The sequence below is a fragment of the Leptodactylus fuscus genome, chromosome 8 (assembly GCF_031893055.1).
Source record: "Leptodactylus fuscus isolate aLepFus1 chromosome 8, aLepFus1.hap2, whole genome shotgun sequence".
Taxonomy (NCBI): domain Eukaryota; kingdom Metazoa; phylum Chordata; class Amphibia; order Anura; family Leptodactylidae; genus Leptodactylus; species Leptodactylus fuscus.
Window position 1 is genome coordinate 41,567,608 of NC_134272.1, and position 11,212 is coordinate 41,578,819.

At 43.9% G+C, this 11,212-nt stretch overlaps 1 protein-coding gene across 3 annotated transcripts; it reads left to right on the top strand.

Moving 5' to 3' along the window:
- The first annotated feature begins 5,149 nt into the window (after nt 1-5,149).
- MRPL28 (mitochondrial ribosomal protein L28) lies at nt 5,150-10,745 on the top strand. Of its 3 annotated transcripts, none has more exons than XM_075284031.1 (6): nt 5,150-5,245; nt 7,405-7,694; nt 8,238-8,390; nt 8,758-8,892; nt 9,472-9,558; nt 10,323-10,745. In XM_075284031.1, the coding sequence occupies exons 2-6, from the start codon at nt 7,407-7,409 to the stop codon at nt 10,422-10,424; spliced, it is 765 nt and encodes a 254-aa protein (XP_075140132.1). In that variant the 5' UTR covers nt 5,150-5,245; nt 7,405-7,406; the 3' UTR covers nt 10,425-10,745. The 3 variants fall into 3 exon arrangements, with proteins under 3 accessions (XP_075140132.1, XP_075140134.1, XP_075140133.1); XM_075284033.1 differs by lacking the exon at nt 5,150-5,245 and adding an exon at nt 5,246-5,303; XM_075284032.1 differs by lacking the exon at nt 5,150-5,245 and adding an exon at nt 5,252-5,332.
- The last annotated feature ends 467 nt before the right edge of the window (nt 10,746-11,212 follow it).

The following is an 11,212-nucleotide window of genomic DNA, read 5'->3' on the forward strand; positions in this document are numbered from 1 at the left end:
GATCACCAGCAAAGTTATGGTTTAATAGGCCAATATGGATCAAAACTCTGCTAAGGACAAATGTGCCTCCAATACATCCATTTTGAGACATGATAATGTGATAAGAAACATTTACTGTGTAAACTTTCAGGTTTACCCGCTTCATGACCGCCCACTGTATATAAATGTCGGCTCTTATAAAATCATCTTTTTAAATGTTGGGGTTGTTGTGTCCTACACAACCCCCCAAGGTGAGCGGCTTTCCATTTGCTTACCTTTACTCATACTTGTGCTGAATTTACTACACTAGGGTCGGCTCGGTGCCGTATTTTTCTTCTTCTCTGGCTCTTATAAACGGACCGTGCTAAATTGGGGATCAGGTCTCCCCAAGGGTCAGGAACTCAGTGAACACAGCGCTAATAGCTACTGGTGTCCACGGAGACATGATCGGGACCTGATAGGTTCATGTATCATGTAGCGGCCATATCAGGTAAGTTTGTTGCAGTAACAAACTTTCCCTGATATTAGCTGCCGCCTGCCCACAGGCAGCATCGGGAGTGGGTGTTAGCTGTATCTGACATAACCTCCAGTCAGAGCTGAGTTCCAGTTGGAGGTTTTAACCGCTTGGATGACTGCAGCATCCAAGGGGTTCAGTGATGTCTAATGTCCCCCTGGGAACCCCCCCGTCGGCGAGATCAGGGGGTGCCCATATGTATCTTCTGCAGCCCAGGGTCCTGCCAGTGACCTCAGGCTGCTAGGTGCCCCCAGATACCTGGTTGATCCTGCCCAGATTCAGGAAGTCAGCCTATGCGTCCGCATAGGTTGACTTCCTCTGCAGACTGCAATACACGTGTATTTCAGTCTATAGTACTAAACCAGCGATGCTGTGAAAATTTTATATAAAATGTATGAAATTAATGAATGAATAAACCCTAAAATTCCCTTTTTCTATGTCAAATGACTTTTATATAAAATGAAAACCTAAAAATTAATAAAACAAAAAACAATACATACACTGCCTGGCCAAAAAAAAAAAGTCATGAGTGTTAACATTTAGTTGGGCCACCACGAGCACGAATAACAGCATGCATCCGTTTCGGCATGGAGTCAGCGCCGCATCTCCAATGAGGCGACCTGAAGCGACCGCTTCAGGCGGCGCTATGCCAGGGCCTCAGGGAGGGCAGCATTTTTGGTTACCTAAGCCAGTCCAGGACAAGTTGTCCTGGACTGGCTTAGCACTGGTGGTTTGGGGAGGCCACTGGAGCAGCGCTACTCCAGCAGCCTCCTCTCACGCTCAGGCAGAGAGCAGGTCGTCTCCGTGCCTGCTCTCTGCCGGCGAACGGTGCTAAGCCCCGCCCCCTGTACTTTGCCACGCCCCATCCGCTCCGCCCCCTCCTCGGGGGGGGGGCGACTTTCTGTAGTTCGCCTCGGGCGGCGAAAGGGGCAGGTTCGCCCCTGCATGGAGTCTATAATTTTCTGCAGTGTAGACTCGGGGATTTTGATCCAATTCTCGAGTATCAGGGAGCCCAGGTTACGCAGATTCATTGGGGGGTGGTGAGTGACAGCGCAGGTTCCTTTCCAGCACATCCCAGAGATTCTCAATAGGATTCAAATCTGGTCTCTGCGGAGGCCAGTCCATATGACTGAAAGAACTATTGTGCTTCTCGAAACCACTCCTGCACAATTCTGGCTCGGTGTACGCGTGCATTGTCATCTTGGAATACTCCAGTTCCATCAGGAAAGAAGTGGACCATAGTGGGATGCACCTGGTCTGCCAGCACTTCCAAATACCCTGCGGATGTCATTCTGTTACTGCAGAGTATTGCTGAACCCAGTCCAAACCAACAGAAGCTGCCCCAGATCATGACACTGCCTCCAGAAGCCTGAACAGTAGGAGCGACGCAAACGGGATCAAGTGTTTCGTGTGCTTCTCGTCACACCCGGACACGACCATCACTCTGGAACAATGTGAAACGTGATTCATCTGACCACATGACCTTTCTCCACTGCTCTAGGGTCCAATCCTTGTGGTCTCTTGCAAATGACAGGCGCTGACATCTGTTGGTCTCTGTCACCAATGGCTTTCATGTGGCTGATTAACTGTTGAGACCCATTCCTTTGAGTTCTTGCCAGATTGTTCGCTCCGAAATGTGTCGCTCCGTTGAGTTGAACATCTGTGTGAACTCAAAGGTCGTTTTCCGGCGGTTATTCTTCACCAGTCACTTTAAGGACCTACGACCTTGAGTTTCGAGTATAGTCTTACGCCCAGCTATCAATGGTAGCTCTTCCATTGATAGACATCACTTCACACCTTTAATTATGATCTGCACTTGACAGGCTACAGCTCAATTATATATATTAAAGAATATATGCAAATTCCTGTCATGAACAGTTCATAATTATATCAGGGGTGGAACTTTGTGGGTGGAAAATATGGTGGCAACGTATGGCGATTTTTCCTGCAGCACTTTTCACAGAAAGCCTGCAGGAGTTTTTTCTGCAAACTTTCTGCTTCCATTACACCTATAGGGAAACCAATACCTATATCTGTAGGTATAATTGACATGCTGCAATTTCAGAAACCACGACAGTTTTGGAAATCGCAGTGTGTCCGCTGTGCATATTTTTCCAGTATATGTGGATGGGATTCACTTTGCATGGACTGTAAAATGCTGTGGTCCAAACCGTTGTGTTTATGCCACGTGGGGCCTCAGCCTTAGATAGTAAATGTATATGAGCCAACACCCTAAAAAAAAGTCACCTGACAATCATACCTCTCATTTACAAAGGAAAGAATTAAAACAAACCTATTATATGCTTAGAATAATTGCAGTGTGCACTGGAAACGAATCAATGTACCTGTATACCAGAAGCCCTCCTCCCCACCCTGATTCCAGCCCCTGTGGCAGTTTTTCGTAAGGAATGTAGGACCCCTTTTAATTCGAGCACACAAGCAGGTTGCTTTATACTCTGATGATAAGACATACGTCCCAACTGTCCCGGATTTTACGGGACATTCCCAGATTCAGGGTCATGTCCTGCAGTCCCGGTCAGCGGGATGTATGTCCTGGTTTCAACTCATCATCCGGAGGACGCAGATGAGTTGAAAACAGTATCGAAGGATGCAGGAGCTGTCTCGGCACGATGTGATGACGTCATCGCATGCGCCCGGAGCTCAGCGCTGAAGCAGAACAGACAGGCTGAAGACAGAACAGCAGGGGATCGAGTAGAAAGGTGAATATCAGTGTTTTTATGTTATGAACAGTAACCTAGGGGGCACAGATGGAAGGGGAACGTTATACTAGGGGCAGAGATGGAGAGGGGACATTATACAGGGGGCAGAGATGGAGGGGGGGGAACATGAAACTGGGGACAGAGATTGAAGAGAAACATTATATTGGGGGCAGGGATGGAGGGGAGACATGAAACTGGGGGCAGAGATGGAGAGGGAACATTATACAGGGGGCACAGATGGAAGGGGAACGTTATACTAGGGGCAGAAATGGAGAGGGGACATTATACAGGGGGCAGAGATGGAGGGGGGGGGGACATGAAACTGGGGACAGAGATTGAAGAGAAACATTATATTGGGGGCAGGGATGGAGGGGAGACATGAAACTGGGGGCAGTTTACTCCCTTTTTTGTCCCCCAAACAGGAAAACCCTCTTTGTGCCTACGCAGGATAATAATGATCCATTTTGTACCACCTAATAGGTAATAGTATCTCCTCATAGATTACAGCCGCAACATTTATAGCGTCCCTTATCAGCTATGGTACCTTTTTATTATATTGCCCTCTTATGAGTTCTATTTCCCGCTTATTATAGTGTCCCCCTATTAATTGTAGTTCTCCCTTATTATAGTGCCACTTAGATGGAGTATAGATAGATGGAGCATAGTAAATAGCCAGTTCAGTTTGAGAAGGCTGGCGAACCTATGGCATGCGTGCCAGAGAGGGCATGCAGAGCCCCCTCTGCTGGCACGCTTGCGGTCGTCCAGATCGCTCACTAACGGGGAATCTGGTACAGGATTCCCCGTTAGTGAGCGATCGCTGCTTTCAGCTGGTTGTGCAAATGTACATCCAGCTGAAAGCTGTCAGTGTAGGCCATGATGTAGCAGCTGACTACTATAAGGGTATGTTCACATGGCGGAAAATGGATTCCGCGTGTGACATACCGTGCGGCTAGCCGTAACGGCATCAGCATCCCGCTCCAGATTAGGCCTGAATGAATGGGCCTAATTGGGAGGGAGTCTTGCGCTGCAGACTCCATGGCTGAGTCAGCCGCAGAATCCATGGCAAGATAGGGCATGTCGCTTCTTATTTTCCGCTACTAGATAGTGGAAAAAGAAGTGAGCAGCTCCCATTGAAGTCAATGGGAGCCGTTTTTGGCAGCGGATTTTGAGGCGGATTCTGCCTCAAAACCCGCTGCCAAAAAACTCTGTGTGAACATACCCTAAGGGGGCATTCACACGATGTAATGTGGCGTTGATTCTGACACGTAAACTCATGTCAGAATCAGCGCTGCAAAACAGAATCCCATTGACTTCTGTTCAATGGGTTAAAAAGCTTCCCATTGATTTCAATGTGTTACGCGCACTAAACGGAACCTATTGATGTCAATGGGATTCTGTTTTGCAGTGCTGATTCTGACATGAGTTTACGTGTCAAAATCAACACCGCGTTACATTGTGTGAACGCCCCCTAAGAGTTTAAGACATGACCAATAGGGGGCAGATATGGTCCCTACAAATAATTGGAAAATAAACGTCTCCTATAATGTTGGTTATGTACTGTGACTGGTAAGGATCTGGTCCTTCTGAAGTAGGGGATTTAGCCAATTCACTTCATTTCTCCTGACTACCAGACTGACTACATTGGGCCGGCTATTTGCTATAACTTATAAGGGCCAGGTCCCTACCGAGTATAGTATTTAGGCACAACCCTATGGGCTATAGGTACCTAGGCATGGTGCCCATAATCTGCCTGCATAGGCCAGTAGCGCCCCTCCCTAGTATATTTCCAGTCACAGAGCACGTGACACTTTTGTGCCATGAAAAACGAAAACTCCAGTCCAGGATCTTCAGAAATGAAAACGTCTTATCTCTCTCAGCCAGGAGAGGGCGATAGAAGACAAGGTATTGCGGCAAACTACGTGTTTCCCATAAACACTCATAACATTACGACAGAGCCGTAAGGCGGCAGCCGCGTGACCCACGTGCCCACTTCCGGATGTCCTTGTAGTGTCATTAACAGAGCGACAGGCAGGTATGTGATCAGTAATGTCAGTGACACCCGAGATGGAGCAGATATCGCGATACTACCGGTGAGATGTCCGTCCTGTGTTAGAGCCGGGTGAGCGGTACTTGTCCGTAGACTAGTGTGCTCTGGCTATTACATATATTGAGAGGATCGGCAGACCCCATGGTCATAGGGCTCAGTGCTGGAGATGGTACCATGTAAAATAGAGAGTACGGACCAGGAAGATGGGTGAAATCCAGCGCCTGTCCTGTGTGCTTCTATAGTGTGAGCTAGTACATGTCTGCAGAACACAGGGATTTTGGTTGGACTGGTGACCATGTAATGAACCTTCCAACAATTACAGTGTATGGTTATCCCCCTGATAGTGTATGGTGGGCTCTTCTGATAATCTCATAGTGTATGGGAGCCCTAGATTCTCCTGACAGCAGATATCAGGCACAGAAGGATGAGACGTTGGGATTTCATCTTGTTGGATAAGTTCCTGAAGAGATGTATGGCTGCAGCTGTCTCCTATGCATGTTCTGTTACACATCCCAACAAATAAAATCCCAAACCTAGGACATTTAAAGGGGCTTTCTAAGAGTTTATATTGAGCTTTAGGATAGGACATCTATATTTGATCGGGGAGCAGGGAGGTCTGATGGCTGAAACTAGAATGGAGTGGTTTCAATTGAGTGTGTTGTGGATCCAGTCGGTGGGGCTGCCTCACCTCTGGGAGTGTTAGCTGTGCGGCCTGGCAGGCGCCGTCTTCCAACCTGTCACAAGTAACAAACTCAGAGCCTTGGCATTTTCAAGTGTTGAATTGTTAAAGGGGCTCTATCATTGGGAAAAGTCATTTTTAACTAAGCACATCCTTTCATAGCCTTTGGAAAGGCTATTCCACACATACCTTTAGGGTCCATTCACACGGAGTAATGTGCCGCGTGACCTGGCACGTATACGGCGTGTGAGATTTTGAGCGCCGTAAAAGCTCCCATTGATTTCAATGGGAGCCTGGATTGTATACGCCGCGTTATTTTGCGACAGTGATTTTGTGGCTGCAAACATCGCTGCCGGAACATCTCCAAAGTGTGGACTGGTCAGGGGTGGAATGACAGGTCCCCCTACCAACCTACCTGCCATTCCTAAAAATCCAGCCCAGTAACTGGAACTCTTAAATAACCCTCAGCAGACAATAGTTCGGCTTACTATATATATATATATATATATATATAATATTATTTTGTATGCAGGATTGTTGTGTGTGCAGTTGAGGCAAATTTTTCATCACCGTAAGGCTGGAACTGATTTATCAAAAGTGAGAAGTATAACTGCGGCTTATATTTCCCATTTCTTTAGAAGCAATTGTTGGGTTTGACTCAAATAAACTGCAGCAAGATCTGCAACAAAAAAATCCAGCTTTTTTGCAACATGTGGTCTCAGCCTAAGTGCCTATTCATACAACATCTGCCATATTTTATCATGGATTAAACTATTGGGACCGTTTTCATAGTAAACTGGTCAGTGAGCAAAAGGGGTAGCATGCAAGCCTGTACTGTTCACGGGGTCAAGTCCCCACGGTTTCTTTGGCTGAAAAATGTGACCCTTGGTACTTTTCCTAATAGTGGGCAGGGATTAGAAGGAAAGAGCATGGGTTTAAGTGACCTGTATTTTCACTATAACTCACACCAGCTTGCTTAGATTTGACTTTCTGGCACAGGGAGATCTGCCTAACTCAGGGCTCGTTCACATCTGTGCCCTGGTCTCCATTTTGCAGGTTTCTGTTTCCTGCCCGAAACTGGACAGGAGACAAAAACCTGCAGTCATTTTTCAAACCCATTCGTTTGAATGGATTTGGAAAGTGTCCGGCCGTGAGCTCCTGTGAGCGTTTTGTGCTCTCCTCTGCGAAATCGGGTTTTTTTTTTTAACCAGACACAAAGTCGGACAAAGAGGACTTTGTGTCCGGTTAAAAATAAAATGGTTTCGCCGTGGAGAGCGCAAAACACTCATCAGGTGCTGGTGTGAACCCAGCGTCATGGAGTTTAATGCTTTTTAGTACATTAAGAATACATTAGGGTTATCTCACTGAGGCACACATATCACAGTTCATGTTAGTCGTAATGAATTCCCACTGTTGAGTCTAAATACTGTAATTATTTGCTTCTGTCTTCTTTCTGTTCCACCAGTGATGCCTCTTCACAAGTACCCACCTGCCATCTGGAAATCCCTGAAATTGAAGGAAGGGATTTATACTCGCCTGCCTGCGCATTACCTGAAATCTCTGAATGATACAGAGAAGCCCACTCCAGTACATTGGAAGCCACATGGCTTGAAATACAGATTAAACCCAAATTCAGGGCAGCGAGAACGTGTCCAAGATGTGCCAGTGCTGCCTTACTTTCCTCCTGAGGCGGATGAAGGACTTTGGGGTGGAGAAGGTTGGATTACAGGCTACCGATATGCAAATAATGATAAGGTGAAGACCATAAACATTCACAACAATGAGATTGTCTTCTATAACCTGTATGTCTACTGTACTTGAAAGTATCTCCACCTTTATGTACTAAAGGGATATGTCTTGTTAGTGGGTGAAAACTCTTGATTTCCACTAGGGAACCCCTTCTTTTAGCCAGAGTGGAGACCTGCTAGGTGAGAGCAGCTTCCCCTCTGGTGGTCTCAGCCTAGCGCATGTTACCTTGTAATTCATGATAAGGTAACATGTGCCATGTAACATTTAATTTCCCTTGCAATAGCCATTGTGAAGCTGGATGAAATGCATATAATATCAATATCTGCTATTTCCTGCAGGTCTCGGGGTGGTCTTCGACAATATCATCTGCTCGATTGGGCAGCTTATTTTTATGGAAAGGATTGTCTTAGTAAAATTGCATCTTTACGGAATCAATTTAATAAGCTGTATCTCTAAATAATTTGACAATATCAGAAAGACTACTGCGAGAGGACAACTAGTAACACAATTGTAATAGTTTACTTTCTCATCACGTTCCATATTTTATAGCTTTCTGCAAGAGTGAAGAGACTTTGGAGACCTCAGCTATTTACTCGAGAGCTGTACAGTGAGATTCTGGACACAACATTTTCTATTGCTGTTACAATGAGGACTCTGGATCTTATTGATGCTGCTTATGGTTTTGACTTTTATATCCTAAAAGTAAGTAACAATTTAGATTTAGTGTTTCTTTACGTAAACTTAATGTCAGTGCATGGAAATATAAAGTTCTTCTCAATGGTTGTAGACTTTACTGCTGACAAGGCGATGTTCATAGCATGTGAATATCCCCTCTTATATTAGTGAGGAGCTTTTCCTAATGTATAACTCCAACAGAAGCTTGCAACATATGGCACTGATTAGACTGTAAAAATGTTTTATTGGATATCATTGTATAGAATAGCATATTCTATTCAATACCTCTTTTTTTTTGCAGTATACTGACATGTTAGTACATGCTAGTGCTGGGTAAAACGTATGGCTGCAAGTAAAACTTCTAGTTGTCACTAGTAATGTCCATGTATCGTAGACTCCACAGAGGGACCTGCACTCAAAGCTAGGAATGGAACTGAAAAGGGCAATGCTAATGCGCCTGGCAAAGAAAGATCCAAGTCTTCACCCCAGTGATTCAGCAAAGAGAGAACAGATTTATAACAAGTATAAGGTACGTATTCGACTCTTTGAATTTGTGAGACTCACCACATATGGCAGTGGTGTCTGCCGTTCAGGGTTTCTCACCTACGTGACTTTGGATTCATTCTGTTTGTTGCTAGATCAGTACAGCTAATCAATCAATTTCGGGTTGAATGCCGCATATTGAGATGAAAACAGTGTTCTACCATCTATATTTCAGCTAAAATGGAAGCAGCAGTCTGGTTGTCAGTGAATGACATCTCCTCATATCTGCAGTTGTTGTTATAAATCCCCCATATATGGTGGATCTACTACCTCTCCTGACATGTCTCTCTTAGTAAATAACTGTATTCTCCCATGCTATAACAATTCTGGGGATTCCTATTCTATCTCTGCATAGTTATGTTCTTTGTTATTCTGCCTAGAAGTGAATGAATAAATTGACAACTAGGTGCTACCATTTAGGAGCACCCCTGCAAACTCATACTGTTCAGTCAGTGCTGCTAGTATAGCAGACTGTATAGGGTTACACCCCGTTGTCAATGTGTTTATAAATGTCTAGGATGAATAACGGAGGAATGGCAATATTCAATTTTTTTCACCTGACCAGGAGTTTGAAATCCCACTGGAGGAGGCTGAATGGATCGGTTTAACATTAGAAGAAGCTGTAGAAAAACAAAGACTTATAGAAAAGAAGGTAAGTATCAACAAAATGGGATGAGATATGTTCACATGCCACAGTTTTCTATTTTGTCATGAATTATTGAAATTTCAGGATGCATATTGTACTGTCTGGATACAATTCTAGGCTATTTTAGTGTTTATACCGTATTAAATCTGCAAAACTACTATTATACTATGTAATATTGGGCATCCTATATTGCATAAGCTGTCCATACACTTAAAGAAGCACAGCTTTCATCCATCCAGCGCCGCCCTTCTTCTGCTCTGTCCGTCGTACTAAATTTAGTGAAATCCATCAAGAATCTGATGTATGGGGTTGGTACACAAATAATATCTCTGGCTACATGACGACTTTGACCGCAACTACTGTCGCACAACACAAGTTCTCAGTGTCATCCTGTAACTCCTTTATTAATGTAAGTGAATTTAGTCGCATTACAACCTTAAAGGTGCTACAACCTTTATTCAAAACATTTGACTACTGCTTATCTATTTTTTTGAGACTAGAAGTTGAAATTTCCTCTTGGTTGTACTGGAACTTCATTCACTTACATTAGTAAAGTAGATGCAGGGTGACAAAGTGATCTTTGGTTGCACGAAGGGCATTGCAGCCAAAGTCACTGTGTAGGCCTAGGGTTACAGCAGATGCATCTTTATCTATAGATAAATATATGTATGACCAGCTTTACTCTATTTCCCAGCAACATGTTTACATATCTGTGTTTGCATTGGAAGCAAAATCGTCAAACTCTTTATTTTCCTTTTTCTGTATTTTAGGACCCCACTCCTGTGTTTAAAATTGCTGTAGAAGAGCTTGTTCAGAAACTATCAGCTCAGAAATTAGAAGATTCAGCAGCCAATAATATCAAATCCCACTAAAACTGAAGTGCTCGTCCTGAGGAAGTCCAGAACAATGTGTGCACCAGTAATCACTTCTGTAGGGCATATCCCAATTACAAAAAAGTCCATAAATATCTATATGTACAGATGTAGCCAAGTTATGCCTCGTTCACACTTGCACATGCTGTTCATTTGCCGTGATTCCTCTGAAATTGCACAAAAACAGATTGGGGACAGCTTGCATACGGTCAGTTTAATGGGTTTTTAAAGCAAACCGCGGGTGTCCGTAAACAGACTTTAAAACTTCAGGCTAATTTTTTTTTTAATCTTTTCTACACTATGATTTATCTGCTTGTTCCATTCATGTATGTTTAAACTAAATAAAAATATCTTTTGACAAATGTGTCTTCTTTTAAGTGGTGTGTGTGTATACACTGTAATATATATATATATATATATATATATATATAATATACAGTGCTGTCCATGTTACTACATGAGCTGAGCTTATTTTCTGTGGATATGCTCTCCACCTTATAGAAACTCTTCACCCCGTAGGTCCTTTTTTCTTAATATATCTTTATGTGGGTCAGAACCTTTTTTTTTCCTTTACACAGCTTCAGATGTGCAGCAAGATGTAAATATCAAAGATAATGCTATATGGAATCTTTGGAAATGACACACATCGCAGTTATTTGCTGCCTGCACCACAGCTAAGAAAAATGTATGTAGACATATAGCAACCCGCAATTATGACCTTACACTAGAAATTCACTCCTGCTTGAATTTTGGTGATTTCATGGTTGAAGCAACTTGTGCACTTGCTG

What these genes read in the sequence shown, in the direction of transcription:
- MRPL28 (XM_075284031.1), top strand. Translation starts at nt 7,407, where the DNA reads ATGCCTCTTCACAAGTACCCACCTGCCATCTGGAAATCCCTGAAATTG. An exon ending in AGATTTATAACAAGTATAAG is followed by an intron (nt 8,893 to 9,471) that starts GTACGTATTCGA and finishes TCACCTGACCAG; the next exon opens with GAGTTTGAAATCCCACTGGA. An exon ending in AAAGACTTATAGAAAAGAAG is followed by an intron (nt 9,559 to 10,322) that starts GTAAGTATCAAC and finishes TCTGTATTTTAG; the next exon opens with GACCCCACTCCTGTGTTTAA.